The following is a 16,757-nucleotide window of genomic DNA, read 5'->3' as shown; positions in this document are numbered from 1 at the left end:
TCAGTGTCCATTTCCCCTTTGGGAGAAGGGCTGCCAAAGCCATTACCAAGAACAGTTTCTAGTGTCGCACAGTCCCTCCCCTAGGGACCTCTTCTCTCCTACAGTCAGTGGGTCACAGGTCTGGAAACAGGGCAGAGGATCTTTTGTATTGGAGCAGCTGCCTATAGCTCCCTTGACCATGCCTCCTTGATTTCTTTTCATTGTAAGGATTGATCCAGTGCCTTTGTGGGCTACCCATTTATTATATCTGTGTCCTGCCCTCTTCAGTCCAGGAACTCAGCCGTCTGTCATGTGCGTACTTTCCTGGTTCCCGTGGGGGCATAGTGTTCTGTCGTATACTTTCTTAGGGGTTAGTCCCTTACTTTCTTTAGCTGGCCCAGTGCTTCAGTGGCTGTGTTGTGACAACCCCAGTTGTCAGTCTAGCAACCAGGAGAGGGGATGGGGTGTGACGGGGGCTAAAGCGTATGTTGTGGGCAGGCATCATCCAGATGTAACGAGGGGATTCCTACTCTCAGTGGGAAGGACTGGCCACAGCTGCAGGCTCAAAGAGTTAAGGGAATCCGGATATTCAGTATTTTATTCCTGGTTAGTCCTTGGCTTTCTCTGCCTTAGGTGTTGCGGGCGCATGAGATGACTGCATCTTCTTGCTCCGGAGGATGTTCTCTGGCTTTTATACTTAGTACTTAATTGTTGACTTCATCATTTAAGCTTTTTGCATTTGTTTTCAAGTGTGAGTGAAGTTTAGCAGTAGCCCCTCTAAGTCCCACCAGTCTTCTCTTCCCTTTCTGCATAGTTCTCAAGCATCTGATGAATCTTGCAAGCTAATGCATTTGCTTCCACTGGCTCTCCCTGCTACTTACAGTTGCATTGTTGCTGTGTGCCAGCGCCATCTGTCTGCTCTCTCTCTGGTGTGATGTTCTCATTGTCAGTCAGGAAGATGATCCAGCTCCAGACTCCATTTTAGCATCTTTCCCAGGCTACCTGGGCACTGGCTGTGCTAGGCTGGTTCCCAGGAGTGAAACAGTGAGATGTTTTTAGGGCATCCTCTTGACAGCAGCATCTTTGGAGTGGAGAGGTGGAAGCAGGATTGGGCACAGTGAGAAGGTACACTCCTGTTCAGCCTCAGCAAAGGCCCCAGCCAATCCCGCAGGGTTCTCCGGAGCTGGTGGCTATTCGGAGTTGTCCTGAGTTGGAACAAAGAGGCTGGGCCTTCGTAGTCATTGATTGGATATTGGATGTGGGCTGCCTCTGAAGGAGGAGTGACCTGAGAATGCTGAGGTGGTTGTTGCAGGTGGCGGAGTTAGTCAGCACTGCCACAGCCTTTGCAGAAGGCCAGTCTTCTTAGGGGTGCATCTCAATGCCCCCACATTATGGTTCCCAGACACCCAGAACTGACTCTCATTCCTAGCTTTCCCATATGGCCACTTAACAACAATGAATTAACTGATAAAATATTTTCTGTTTTTAAACTTAGGAATATTAAGGTAGAAAAGGAATAGGGAGTAGTATAACGAGTTGGTATTTTTGCAGTTTTCCAAAACCTACTGTATCCAGTACAGGGGCTGCTAGCCACATACAGCTACTTAAATTTAAATTAATGAACATTTGTTAAAACTGAGAATTCCATTTCTTAGTGACACTAGCCACATTTCAATTGCTCAGCAGCTATATGAACAGCGTTGCCCCACACTAGGGGGTTCCTACGACCATCTACACACATACGTTGCAACCTTAAACATCTGCCATTTCCTTTAAGCTCTCCTTCCTGAAACATTTGCATACATACTGTTTGCCTTTACATAGTTTGTTAGGAAAACTACTAGATCTTTACATGAAAATGCTAGTATTTTGTATTTTCTATGTGTATTTCAGAAATTATATGTCTAAAAGACAAAGGGTTTGAAATGGAATTGAGCTTCTCTTCTGAGAAGCTAGCTCCATAAGTCTGCACTCATTTACTTGGAAATGAATACTAAGTAGCCAGGAAGTTCTGTAAGACCCTGTGGATCTTGCATAGTCACTACGTGAAAGAAGGGGATAATTGAAAATTGCACTTAAATTTTGTCACATTTGTTTCTCAAGTAGGAAAGCCAAGCATCTGTGATTTCAGCAGATCCAGTTTTTCAAGTTCCAATTTCAAAGGCAGTTCGGCTTACTACGAATGATGCCATAAAAACCACTCTGCTGGTAGAATTGGACATTTCAGTAAGTTGCAAAATTTATTTCTCAACAGTCATATTGTCAAGATGTGCACCTCTTTCAGATACCAAAATCCTCAAAGCTGAAGTCCCTTCTGTAAAATGTTACAGTATTTGTATATAATCTGTGTACATCCTCCCGTACACTTTAAGTTGTCTCTGGATTACTTACAGTCTAACACAATGTAGGTAGTTGCTATACTGTGTTTTAAATTTTACATTATTTTTATTGTTATTTTTTACTGCTTTTTCCCTCCCAAATATTTTTCATCCAGGGTTGGTTGAGTCTGAGGATGGAGAACCTAAGGATATGGAGGGCCAACTGTGTTACGGAAACATTTGCATACAGTTTTAGTGTGAGATATGCCTCTGTGTGCCCTGTCCGTGGGCCCCCTCCACACCCTGCTGTTAAGAAACTGATTGATAATCCTAAAACTAGTGCTTGAGTACCTCTTCAATGATATTTAGCTCAAACCCTTTATTTTATGAAAGTCTTGAGGTTAAGTGGGTTGTTTTTTCAGAAAAGCAAGGGCATATTAAGGTTGCCTGTCTAGATTTAATTGAACTGCCTAACAGAAAAAAGAAATACAATGTATCAAAAATAGATGGTTTTGCTTCCCTAAGTATTAATACTATGTAGACTAAAATATTTTTTATTCTGGTATTTTACATTTTTGTCATAAAGAGGCAAGGGTTGGTCTGTGCTTAGTCCAGTCTGTCTCCTTTGCCAATAAGAAATGTGGCTCCTTCCCAGAGGCATAGCCTGCATCTGCGTCGCCCTGAGGCTTGGAGGCAATCGGCCTGGGAATAGACTTGACTTGGGAGGTGACGGCTTTTCCAACCCACATTTGCTTACAACCAATATCAAGCCAGATGGTGTAATGTTTTATGCTTCAGGAAAAAAGATCCTTTCCTACCCCTTAAAGGAAAAGAGGAAAGTAAGGAGAAGAAAATTGAAAGCCAATCATTTGATCATAATTAGTTTCTTTCAGTCAGAATGTATGTTTTTGTGTGTGTGTGTGCATGTATGTTTTTGTAAAATGGATTTTTATATTTACATGGGTTATTGAAAATACCATAGGCCCTTACAATTGTGAGAACAAGGAAGGTCTGACTTCCATTCATTAAGTATGCAATGATAAAAGGCAAAATACTGGATAACTACCAGATTTCTTTTTAATAGTACTGCTAATAATGAAAGTACATTCATTTGGTTAGTTGGGCTTATTAAAACGAAGTTTGTTTTTTTTGGAATTAGAATTATTTTCTTTCTGAGTTCATGTATTAAACTCATAATACAAGTAAACTATATTTTTGTTACCCTACAGCTCAAAGTATGTAACACATATAATGGAGTTGTTGGGTTTTTTTCATTTTGGTTCTTCTCTAGAAAACAGATTTTTCCTATCAGCCTGGAGATGCCTTCAGTGTGATATGTCCTAACAGTGATTCTGAGGTACAAAGCCTACTCCAAAGACTGCAGCTTGAAGATAAAAGAGAGCACTGTGTCCTTTTGAAAGTAAAGGCGGACACAAAGAAGAAAGGTACAGCCCTGATGCTGTGACGTTTGGGTGTTGTGGGCCAGAGGACTGGAGCTTGTGAGAGTGTGCCTCTAAGGATCAGTGTCCTGTGTGGTGGCCGCACAGATGGCTGGGGCTCAGCTGTGCGTCAGGGTCCAGGAACACAGGTGTGCACTGGTATTGCTGGTTTCTTAACTTTTATGTTAATTACACTGAATACAAAGATAATAGACGTTCTGATTACTGGACATTTGTGGACATGAAAAGTGAGTGTAAATGTAGATTTTGAGAAGCATTAGGCTAGATTCTTTTACAAAATTTTCCTATTATGTTTACTTCTCGTAGTATATTTCTTACTGCTTATTTATTATATAAAATAATTGCTTTGTCCATAATTAAGAAGTTGTTTTTCAAAATATAAATATATTAGTTATTTGCTTAGAATCTTGACTCTAAGTGTTTTTTTAAGAATAATGCTAATGGAGCTCTGCTGTCATTTTAGCTTTTTGTTCCTTAATTTTCAGTAATTTTTCTTTCTTTTATTTGGCCTATCTTGAATTTATATTATTTTTATCTTTTTTGTAAGGTAGAGTTTTTTAACTATATTCATTTCAGGAAACTTTTTTGGCTGAATAAACATTGCCACAAGTTATATTGCATTTTGATGCACTGTATAGTACTGTAGTAATTATGTTTTGGGGAGTGTAAAACATTTTATTCTTTATCTTCTATGTCATGGACCCTTTCCTGTCTTTACCTGAGAAGGAGCTGCCTTACCCCAGCATATACCTGCAAGATGTTCTCTCCAGTTCATTTTTACCTGGTGCCTTGAAATACGAGCAATTCCTAAAAAGGTATTTTTTTCTGTCTTCTTCAGGTAACTATTTTAAAATATGCTTAGCTTTGTTTAGGATTGATTAAATAAATCTAGAATCTGCCCTTTGCAGTATTAAAAAATAGGATCTTAGCATGTTTTTAATATTAGTTCCCAAGGGTGTGTGCTGTCATAACTATCATACACAAATCTTTTTATGTTATATTTGCATTAAAATTTTTGTTTTCTATTGAAATGAGATTGTTTAAATAGGGCTTTTTCTTAGTCTTATTTTTACTAGTCATTAACTGTGTAGCACATTCCACAGTGATGGAGGTGACTGCGGTTGACCTTGTGTTACCCAGCTACACATCGCTGCTGGTTCTTCAGCTGGTGACAGAAAGAAAGCTAATGAGAGCTTAGGATTCTCCCCGCCACCACTTGCCACTTGCTATAGTTGTTAAGATCTCCTTTGTGTAATACTGCATAACTATTTATTGCTGTAGTCAGGAGAAATGGACAGTTTTGGTAGGTTAGAATCAATTTTTACAAGAACTTGGAGGTAGAACAAGCCGCTAGATGTCAGTGTTGTACCAGGAACTGTTCTTTAAAACTGCTGGTAAACTGGTTTCTTCCAACCAGTTCCCTGAAGTGGCTATTAGTGGATAAAATTTTTCACTTGTGCCTTGCCACACTCGTATTATCATGAGCATAAGAGTGTTGTAATTAGACCATCATCTCCCCAGTGTGAGTCTGTGTCATTGTATTAATATGTTTATTGCATTTCTAGTCTTGGGTGAGTAAACTGCTTTAGAGAGAGGCTCAGCTCTTTAAATAGACACAGACGCACACATGATTTTTCCATATTCCTTTCCTGGTAATCAGCTGGAGATGTAACGTGAGTAAATTTAGAATTAATCTACCTTGATGACAGCTTACTGAATAGGTCACAATTGTGGTCCAGCTCAGCTTTAAAGTGTGTGTGTGTGTGTGTGTGTGTGTGTGTGTGTCTTTTTTCTTTCTTTTTTTTTAAATAGTATGCTCATTGGAAATATTCTGGATATAGAAATAAATAACCCAGGAAACCAAAGTATTTTATAATCAAACTCTCAGAGTCAACACTTGAATTTTGTTTTCCGGAGGAAAAACATGGGGGCCCGTATTACATGTGTTCTTCTATAACTTGCCCTTTTTATTTAATGAATCAAGTATCTTTATATTTCAGGATGGAAAGAGTTTTAATGGTGACTATGGATATGCCATAATTTGTTGATGTAATTATGGACAGTTGAGTCATTTTTGCTTTTTCACTTTCACAAGAAAGCTAGGCACACATTCTTGTACTGTATTAATCTTTGCACACTTACTTGAAATATATTTGTAAAACAAAAATTCCTTGGAGTAGAATTACTGTTTTAAAAATATTTACAATTTAAATTGTAATAATGTTTGTCAGGTTTGTCAGCTTGTTCTCCAAAAATAGTGCAGTATTTCCTGTTTTAGTACCACAAAGTTTTTGTTGTTCTAGAGTGAATAAAGCAAGGATTTAAAACTGTCACTGTTTTAGCTTTTAGTTTAGGAGATTGTATTAGCTTTAGAATTTACAAAGTGTTATTGGTAGATTTTTTATTATCTTGCCAATGGTCTATGCAGAGATTTGGGGTGTGCATTCAGCAGCCTTTCCTGAGTCCTTGTTTTTGTTCAGCATTGAGTTTGGCACTTGGCGGAACACGTGTCATTTGTTAGTGTCTGGGTATTTTAGACAGATTCTTCAGCCAAGCCTTTGGAAACCTGTGACTCCTTTGGGAACAGTGATTTTGTCCACCTGTTAAGGAAGTCCAGGACATAATCATCTGAGCCAAGGGTTTACAGTAGCGATACCCTGCAGATAATTACTGAAGTGCTTTGTTCCTAAAAAGCCCTTGAGAAATAAGCTATGCATGCATGTAATTAATAGCTTGTAATTGCATCGAAATAAAATGTTTTTATTAGCAAGTTTGATGTTTTGTCCAGGAGTTTGGACTTTGAGAATTGGAATTCAGAATTTTTTTATTTTTATTTATTGTGGAATTTTAAACATTATTTAAATTTTTAACATTAAATAATTAATGTTAACATTAAAGCAAATGGTAAATTAAATTCCTTCCTCCTGACAACAACTCCTAGTGGCTTTCTCATTTTTTCTTGGATAATTGGGTGCATCCCCAGGCAGACACTTAACTGAATATTCTAATAGGTCTGCCCACAGAGGGTGTCATAATTTAAGGTGGCCTCCTCTTTGTAGGCATTTTTGCGAGCCCTTGTGGACTATACCAGTGACAGTGGTGAAAAGCGCAGGCTACAGGAGCTGTGCAGTAAACAAGGGGCAGCCGATTATAACCGCTTTGTGCGTGACGCCTGTGCCTGCTTGTTGGACCTCCTCCTCACTTTCCCTTCTTGCCAGCCACCGCTCAGTCTCCTGCTCGGTGAGTAGTCACTTTCACAAGCACTGTAGTGGCTGTTCTTGCACTGATAGGTGAGCCACCTTTCTGTGTAAAGAAAATGTACTGCTCTTACCTTACCCTTTGTATTCTGTGTGTAGTGAGAATACACATCTAAATGAGTGGTGGTGATTGGTAAGTAAACATCTGAGGGCTCTGTGACATCTGTGCTGCCTGCTAGAAGTCACAGAATTCCCCTTGCAAACTTCTGATTTCCTCTTGTCTTCCAGCAGTGTCACTATCATTTTCTCTCAATATAATCAGTTGTAATTCCTTTTTTTTTTTTTGGCTCAGAATTGGCCATCTTTTCTAATTCTAACTGTTTTTTTCAGAAAGGTTGTTCAGCTAAATGTCTAAAAATGAGCTTTTCATTAAAAAGTTATCTTTTTCAAAGTTAAGGAACATCATATTTAATTGATAGAGGTCGATGCAGTCTGTGCTCTGTATGCAGAAATGCCCCCATCTGAGCAAGTCCAGATCGAGGGTCCTTCAGGAACAAAAGGGGACTGTGTCATACCAGTACAAGTTAACATACTCAGGGTACTGCCAGGCAGAGAACCATCACATTTCACATGAAAGGTAACCCCCCTTTTTTTTTCTTTCCCCAGACTGACTCTTCTAGTTCTCATCCTCCAACAGAAAAGACTTCAGCATTGTCCCTGAGTAGTCAGCGTCACGGGGCCTTTCTGCCTCTCAGGAAAGGATTGACAATGCTTGCTAGGGGCGAAGACTAAGAGTTCTGTAGGACTTTGAAGCCTTTATTACTTTCCTGTGCTTGTAATTTTATCATCTTTCCCATAGTGATAAGTAGTCATGCCTTTAACATTTGCATTTGTCTTTGGTGACACCAAATTGTGTATTGTCCTTTTTACTGTTAGACGAGCAAGATCCTTTTTGATACCCAGTACAATTATAGGCACCCTCCTTTGCAAGCCAGGTCCTGATTTCTCCTCCTTTTTCTTAGTGTTCTTTCCACGTAGGACCTCCCCAAAATGGTAAGACTGTGTTGCTGAATGAGGCTGCTCTTCTCTTCATCCTGTCCTCAGGCTGGCCCTCTCTCCCTCTTCAATGAAGTTTCTGAGAACTGTCAGCAGGATTAGGATGACAGAACACAGGGTGGGGAGTTCTAAGTAGTATTGGAAAGTTCTCTTATCATATACTAATTCAGTTCAATTATTTTTGTAGATTTTTTTTGTTACCTTTTAGAATGTTTGTAACAATACCACTTATTCCATAGTTGTATAAAAAAATTAAAGTCATTGGGATTTATAAAGAATTGTATTATTTTCTAATTTCTTCAAGAAAAATTAAAATATCTAAAGTTTAATATTAAGTCAAACAAATAAACTTTTTCAAATTTTCAATTAAATAACTGCTAAAAATAAAACATACCAAAACATAAACATTTCAGAGTTTATTGGTGGACAGTTAGATATTTAAATACAGATTCCTTAACCTGCTTTTGAAAGAATACCTGTGTATTTTGAAATCACTGAATGTTTTGATAATTTTTTAAAAACAAAACACTTTAATGATATAAATGTAAGATGGAAACTATTTCAAGCCTCGTATTTTCAGTAATTCTTAAAAGGGTAGCCTTGAATGTTTTTGGGATCTTGACTTTATTTAAATCTGAAAACTGAACACCTTCCTGCAGAAAACTACACAAACCAAATAAGGTAGTTGCTGAGTTCCCCACCCCTGAAGCCTACTCATAGACCCGTTCCTAGGAGGCTTAGCTTTAAAAATCTAGCATATGAGTAGAAATCCTGATTTAAGAGTAAGGAAATGCATCGTATCTGGTTTTTAACTTGACTAATTGAAGGAAAAAAATGGTAATATTTTACTTGAACACATATAGTTTTGAGTGTTCTAAATAAGACATGGATGAATTAGGCCTTTGGATTATTACTATTTTTTTATCTTTTAGTAAGGTTATGTTCAGCAGTAGCGAACTAACAGCTGCTTCTTTTATTTTTTTTTCTAGAACATCTTCCTAAACTTCAACCCAGACCATATTCATGTGCAAGGTACTAATATTTATTCACATAATATGCAGCATCATTTCTCTAAAATCTTAGGGCACTTAGGCTTCCAAATCCTTAGTTTACTAATTAATTCAGTGAAAACTTACCTGATTTATGGAAGACAGTACCAGCATAATGAAGCAGAAGAAGAATCACAGAGCTCCTGTCCTCTGGGACTTCATAGATTTTAACATCTTGGGTGGCTCCCCACGGCCCAGCACTGTGCTTCCCCACTAAGGAGAGTCTCAGGCTCCTCCACATGCTTCTCTGTTGATGTGCCCAGCCACCTTCACTGAGCGGCTGTGGAAGTGGGGGAGACAGAAAAGTTCCCCTGTAAAACATTTGATGAACACTGGCTTATGGGATTCTCCTTCTGGCCTTTGTTTCATTGCACAGCCTCTACCGTTTTCCCATCTGGCTCTGTTTTGCCTTTCAGTAATAATACAAGGAGGTGCACTGTTCTTTTGGTTGAAAAAGGAATTAAGAATGAATTTGAGATATTTCGCATTATTTACCCTGTAACGTGAAAAGAAATATGTTTTTGTAGGAATGTCTTTTAAAGATGTTTTTACTTTGAATTTTTAGTTTTCTCTTTTCTGGTTGTATACTTCAGTTACTTTCAAGTTTTATCATCTTACCAGTAGATAATATATGGGTATTGGTTAGAATTTATCCCTATTCCTTCACCTGGTAACAAGTTTATAATAAATATTGAGTGAATGAGTCTTTTACATGAAGATCGTTAGAACATACTAGTTTTTATAAACCTCATTCAGTCCTAGTGCAAGCAAATAAAATTGGAAACTTTCTTGAATGATACCACAAAATGTGAGTATGAGGGTTGGGGGCAGGTTTTGATTACATAATGACGGCTTTCCTCTGTGAGGATTTGGAAGGTAGATTAGAGGCTGTAAGGAAATAGTTCTAAATTGAGTAAAAAAAGGATTGGTTTGACCCGTATATGTATTAGTACTGATACCAAGTTCACAACTTGCCTGTGTATCTTTGCAGCTCAAGTTTATTTCACCCAGGGAAGCTTCATTTTGTCTTCAACATTGTGGAATTTCTGTCTGCTGCCACAGCAGAGGTTGTGCGGAAGGGAGTGTGCACAGGCTGGCTGGCCTCCTTGGTTGCCTCAGTTCTTCAGCCAGACACATATGAGTCCCATGAAGACAGCAAGCAAGTCCTGGCTCCTAAGGTACTGGCACCTTAACTTCAGCATTGCGAACTCAAACTCTTTGATTAGAAAAACCAGTGTTGCCTCACCCACATCTTTCATTACTCTCATAAGAAAATGTATGCTATTCTTGAATTTTAAAATCTCTGTTGGAAGAGCAGAAAACTGTTTACTTCCATGTACTCTTTAATTAGGGTGTGTATTTTTTGAATGTGTAAAACATGAATTTTATATAGCACGGTCTTTGCTTGTCCTGTCCATGGAAAAGAAGACCTTTCTGTAGATATTCTTGGTACATTGGCCAAGGGAGGAGTGGAAAAGAGTCCAGCAAGTATTTAATGGGGTGATGAGACAGTCTCATTTTATGTTGAAGCTGTATCCTGCCTCTCAAATAAGTACTTCTACACTGAGAGTCTGATGGCAACTAAAGATTAATTTTATATTGTCCAGTTTGGGCTAGTAGGATTCCTGCATCCCTGTTTATCTCCTTTTTTATCTGTTGTGTGTGGTATCTGAATTTGTGCTCTTACTGAGAAGACATTATGATGGTAAATACTTTTACGGCACCTAGGAGTAAAGGACTATGTGATTTTCTGAACAGATTATGGACACATTTACACCAGAACTTAGTGACACCTTTTTATGTTTTGATACAGCACTCACAGAATTTCAAGACCACGTGTATAGGGAACAATTTAAAGTTGTACCTTCTTGCCCAGAAGAATGGTTGAAATAAAGCAACATTTCAGGCTTTATCATAAAGTCCTCTTTCTTCCTGGTAATGAAGAAATCAGTGATTCACTTGGAGTGTTGTCTTAGGACCACTTTGGTTTTTAAAGTTATTAGTATTGAAAGGTTCCTGGGATATACTTGAGAGGTTAAGGGATGATTGCTGCTTGAAATTGCCCTTTAACTTGATATTTTTCAAATCTGCTGCCTGGAACAGAGAAATATCTTACTGTGTTCATTAAACATCATATATTCATTATACATCAGAATATTAGGAACCTTACAGAAGCTGTTTCTTTTTTGAGAAGAAGTATTATAGTACTGATATGAAAGTATATGTCACTTGGTGATTATATACAGATGATCTTCAGAACGTTAAAAACAATGTGTGTTTATCGTATTATAAACACTAAGCATGAATGCCTTTCACCTGCTCCGTCTTTTCTCCCTCCCTCTTTTCCTCCTTCCTTCCCCATTTTAACAGATTTTTATTGACCATCCAATCTGTATGCACTGGAAGTGCAGATATCAAGAATATAATTTAAAACTATCTGAAATTGCCTGTGTTTAGTAGTGCCATGATTTATTACAAACTATAGAGAATGTTGACCTTTGTAAGGCCTGTCACATGCCCTGCCCTACTGTGGCAGATAGTACAGTTGTTCACAGATTAACCCTGCCACTGATGTTCAGCCTGGCTGTGTGCATCTGCCACATCTGAGCTGGAGCACTAACCCTGCTGGCCTGGCATAGCTTGGCTCTCTTCCTCTTCCCATCTGCCATGATGCTCTCTCCACACAGACCCCAAGTGAAGCAGCACCACAGCCAGCCCGCAGCCATCGAGGAAGAAAGCCCCAGAACCTAGAAAGTGCGCTGTTGTCTCGAGATCTTTGCACATGTTTTTTCTTCTCTGCCAGAGCTTGCTCCGGCATGGCTGACTCACTTGATCCAGATCATGGCCGAGGGTCTCATGGTAGACATGGGCCTTCCTTTGACTGTGGTGTTTGAATGAGCAGCTCACTGCCACACTCGTCATTTCCTTACCCTCTGTAATTTTGCTTCCTAAGACATTAGGAAGTCATTACCTATCATTCTGTGGATATACATGATAATGCGTGTGTTTATTTTCTTTTCCCCCCACTAGAATGTAAGTTCCATAAAGATAGGAGTGTTGTTTTGTTCATTTCTGTATCCCTAATGCCTGTCACAGTGAATACTTTCAGTACATCTGTTAAATGAGTGGAGCAAATAAGGCTAATGTAATGTTAACTCATTTCATTCCCAAGTAAGAGGAGTAATGAGACACAGCTCTGCCGTTCCTTCATTTAAAAGGTATGGTGTTCAAGCTCTTACTACTTCCTACAGTTGTCCTTGAATTAACAGTTAAAATGTATACAATTACACCACCATGCAAGGTGGAGGGGAGGGCTGTCATTCTTAAACCTCGTATCACTCAGTATAACTTTTGCATATAACAGTGAAACTTGAATTTTTTAACAAAATTTTTTTGTTAAAGAGGATTCTTGGTAATATTGGACCCAGGATAGCAAATACAACAGCATTATTTAGAATATTTGGAGCAGCCCCTTAATTTCTTTTTAAGGTGCCTGGTATTTATTTAAAATTTTTCAACCTCATTGTGTTACTAATCTTTATTGGCCTTCATCTACAAACATAAAGAATCATATCTTCACATTTAGGGTACATCTCTCCATAATATATACTATTGGCTTCCCACTAGAAAGCAGATCTTACCCATGGACCAAGAAACTTGATTTGATTATTACCCTTTTTAGTGTTCTACCTAAAGACATGATACCTGTTGGTTTTTAAAGCATTTTTTATGTGAATAGAAAAGAAAAATTTGCAAGACGAATTTCTCTCTGTAGTGACAAATATTCTCATGGCTTCAATAAAATCAAATGCTGCTATTTAGTGATGTTTCTTTGTTGGGAATTTGCCCTTTCTGATTTATTTAGCGAAGATCATCTTGGTTATATGCTCTTGCCTCAGTTTTCTTTCATACTTACCACATTTGGTTTAATATTTCAGATCTCCATCTGTCCTCGAACAACAAATGCTTTCCACTTGCCAAATGACCCCTCAATCCCCATCATAATGGTGGGCCCAGGAACTGGCATAGCACCGTTTATTGGGTTCCTACAACATAGGTATGTTCTTTTTTTGGCTAATGGAAAAATGCATTCCTGAGTAGCCTTTTTTTTTGTTCATTTAGTCATTTTTAGGATAATTGGACTTTGTAAAATTTTTATTTAACAAATTATTATTCCATGTGTGATAACATAATTTGTCACTACGGGAAAAGTAAACACACAATATAGAGGTTTTGCTTTGTCCTGGAACTCCCTTTTTTCCTGTGGCACTTTTGAGTTTTTATTTTTTCAGCTACACTGTGGTTTATAGCATATATAGTTGGGGACAAATGTTAGGTACTGTGATGATATACACAGCTGTTGTATCTATCCCTTAATTGGATAAAATTGGTAGTAACAGATCCATTTATAGTAAAAGTTTCAACGTTAAACTCAAACATCAGTAAGTTTCAACAGAATATTAATAAGTGTAACTTATATCAGAAGTATTTGATGTGGAATAAGTAAATAAAATACTTCTGTTTATATTCGTGAAGTAATGAGCGAGTCTACGGTACTGCTCCTCAGATAGTAGAGCCCAGTCCTCTGGACAGTTACTTTGTTTCATTTTAATTTTTTTTTTAAGGAAGCAAAAGCATAGTTACAGATGTCTCTCTCATCGGTGTGTTCATCATTTCCTAGACACGCTGCACATTCTACCAGCCCGTGCCACTTTTCCATGTTAAGAATTCATTTATTCGCTAAACTGCTATTAACATTATTGAAATTAGAACTCTCTGGATTTCACAGCGTGATACTTTGAGTTGTCCCCATTTTGTATGTGTCTTATGTAGCCACTTCTCCACACGCTTGCCTAACCTGGTGTCTGCTGGAGTGGCCGTGACAGCCTGTGGAGAGTCAAATGTGAATTAAATGACTGAATGTTCAACTGCAGAGATGGATTTTACAAATGTATCCGAGTTCGTCAGTGGTAGTTCTGAATGAAAGAGATTGGTTTTACATATTTTTTATATCACACACCTAAACTTTTTTTTCTTTTCCACTTAGAGAGAAACTCCAAGAACAACACCCAGATGGAAATTTTGGAGCAATGTGGTTGTTTTTTGGCTGCCGGCATAAGGATAGGGATTATCTATTCAGGTACTGTACAGTTCCAGTATTGTACTCAACCACTGAATGTACAGTTTTAATTCTCAGACTTTCTCAACTTGACAACTTTTTAGTGATCTGTTATATATTATATTTCAGAAAAGAACTCAGATATTTCCTTAAGCATGGGATCTTAACTCATCTAAAGGTTTCCTTCTCACGAGATGCTGCTGTTGGTGAGGAGGAAGCCCCAGCAAAGTATGTGCAAGACAACATCCAGCTTCATGGCAAGCAGGTGGCAAGAATCCTCCTCCATGAGAACGGCTGTATTTACGTGTGTGGGTGAGTAGCCATTGTGCTGCCCAGGTCGGGTAGGAGAGGGCCGCTGGTGATGTCTGCAGAAGAAACGAAGGACTGAGAAGCCAGTAATCTATATATGCAGGGAAAAGACGTGATTCTTATACAGGAATAGACATAGAAGTTCTGAAATGATTTTGACGTATTTAATAGCCCAGAAGTTGTCATTGTCAGGGAAATAGTGGTGAAAGTTAATGCTTGCATCGTACACTCTTGGTACCATTTTACATACCTGTTTCCAGCCTCTGAAGAATTAAGATATAGAAGCACTTCAAAAGGATGTGGCACATACTAACTGCTCAGTAAAGGTGTCTGTTACTAACTCTGTGTGTATAAAGACCTAGAAGCATGCGAGAGATCTGGTTCCCTTCAGGAGAATGAGTCCACTGTGTGCCTTGAGAGTGGAGGGCAGGAAACGAGGGGCAAGCTGCAGTTGAGCAGGAGCAAGGTGGAGCCTCAGATGCTTCCCTGACACCTAGGAAATCCTTGGCCTGCTCTGAGGACCCAGAGCCTGTGGAGGATTGGGAGATAATGGAACCGTGTGGTCAGCTCTGCCTCTTAGAGCAGTCATCATAGACGAAGGCCTGGGCTGGGTGTGAGTGAGGCTGGGAGGTCTGTGTGAGATGTTCTGAGAAGAGGGAGGGAAGAACTGTGGTGGCAGAGTCAAAGGAAATGCGACTTGTGAATTAAGGAGGATTTGGTAAAAATTCCTGTTTGTAAACAATAATCTTATTTTCTTTTCTAGAGATGCTAAGAATATGGCCAAGGATGTGAATGATGCTCTTGTGGAAATAATAAGCAAAGAGGTTGGAGGTGACAAACTAGAAGCAATGAAAACCCTGGCCACTTTAAAAGAAGAAAAACGCTATCTTCAGGATATTTGGTCATAGAACCAGAAATTTAAAGAAGAGAATTCAGCTTTTTGGCTGAAAGTACTAAAAGTCGGTTTTATCAGTGCCAAGACACTAAATGTTCAAAAGAAAATTTTCTTTTAACATTTTTTGGAGCAGATGGAGTGGGGATTAGATCATTTAACAATATGACAGCGCTCACTGATTTGATTTTACTTACCTTCCCTCCGTGCCTTTCTTGTGACTGTGACCTTCCCCAAACTGCCCTGTTGCCTATGAGCTCTCCTGAGCTGAGAGGCAGCCTTCACTCCCCCTCAGCGCCTCCTTTGCTTCCCAGGGAACTTCACAGACTGTCCTGACATGCAGAGGCTTCCTGAAATAGGGAGATTCCCTGAGTAGCTCATTTTTGTGAACTTAAAGTGCCAACGTTTTAAAAAATAATATGAAAATAATTTATTTTTATATGATGTATATCCACAAAGAAGTCTCATATTAATATACTTAAACTATGCATGTAGAGCATATCTGTTACATGTTTATATAATTATCAAATGGTTATTTATTACCCAAGCTGTATTTCTGATAAATATTTTGGGATAGTCTCTTACGAAGGGATTTATTTTTATGATGCTAGAAATATGAAATGTATTTTAAAATTTCACTCTAGCAATGATTATCACTGTTACTTTTTTTATACTACAATTTCGGAATTTGGGGATATTTGCATTGAATTTACAGGTACCAATATGCACGTATTTTAGTAAATAGATACAACCTTGTTCTTCTCTCATCTTTTATTTCTGCTTCTTGGCGCATTTTTTACTTTTCCTACATTATTTATCTTCATGATACACTCAAGCTGTGTCCTGGGCCTGAAACACTGACTTTAGTTAGTATCCTTGTATTGTTAGATTCCCAGTGTCTAATCTCTAAAATTTGCCTAAACAAAACAAAATATAAAGAGTTATGATAATTTTTTTTACTGTTGTAGTATATATTGTATTTTTATTTGATAGCTTGGCATTTAAAAAAATCTATTTGTTGAAGGCTTCAGACCCTTTTGAGAAATAAAGATCTGAACGAAATGGCATCTTAAAACTTGGTAAGTTTTTGTGGCTGTTTAATCTCATATTTTATTTTCATTGTTGTATATTTTATAATAGAAACCCATCTAAAAATAAGGGATAGGAAAATATACTAAGCAAATACTGTGTAACATACATAATTATATGTGTAGGTTGTATGTTGCAGCCAAGATACACTTAAGGTGAAATCATTAAAAGAGACAGCAAAAATAAGATACAACAAGCAAGAACTTGTGTCTACCTGCCAATATTGTCTAATTACATGACCCAAAATTTCTATCTATAAAAAGAAACTGACAAATAATCATAAATTGCT

General features: G+C 38.2%; 1 protein-coding gene across 8 annotated transcripts in view; it reads left to right on the top strand.

Moving 5' to 3' along the window:
• Positions 1 to 16,454, top strand: part of MTRR (5-methyltetrahydrofolate-homocysteine methyltransferase reductase) — a 29,846-nt gene extending 13,392 nt beyond the window's left edge. For all 8 annotated transcript variants that reach the window (XM_078365683.1, XM_078365688.1, XM_078365685.1 and 5 more), the window contains 10 exons: positions 2,086 to 2,205; positions 3,589 to 3,742; positions 4,484 to 4,572; positions 6,817 to 6,997; positions 9,000 to 9,042; positions 10,051 to 10,237; positions 12,998 to 13,116; positions 14,107 to 14,199; positions 14,308 to 14,490; positions 15,251 to 16,454. In XM_078365683.1, coding sequence (XP_078221809.1) covers positions 2,086 to 2,205; positions 3,589 to 3,742; positions 4,484 to 4,572; positions 6,817 to 6,997; positions 9,000 to 9,042; positions 10,051 to 10,237; positions 12,998 to 13,116; positions 14,107 to 14,199; positions 14,308 to 14,490; positions 15,251 to 15,395 — 1,314 coding nt within the window. In that variant the 3' untranslated portion in view covers positions 15,396 to 16,454. The remainder of the gene's footprint in view (positions 1 to 2,085; positions 2,206 to 3,588; positions 3,743 to 4,483; positions 4,573 to 6,816; positions 6,998 to 8,999; positions 9,043 to 10,050; positions 10,238 to 12,997; positions 13,117 to 14,106; positions 14,200 to 14,307; positions 14,491 to 15,250) is intronic.
• Positions 16,455 to 16,757: the final 303 nt, after the last annotated feature.

Source organism: Callithrix jacchus, chromosome 2 (assembly GCF_049354715.1).
Source record: "Callithrix jacchus isolate 240 chromosome 2, calJac240_pri, whole genome shotgun sequence".
Lineage (NCBI taxonomy): Eukaryota > Metazoa > Chordata > Mammalia > Primates > Cebidae > Callithrix > Callithrix jacchus.
Note: the sequence above shows the minus strand (reverse complement) of the source record. Positions and strands in the feature narration are given on the sequence as shown.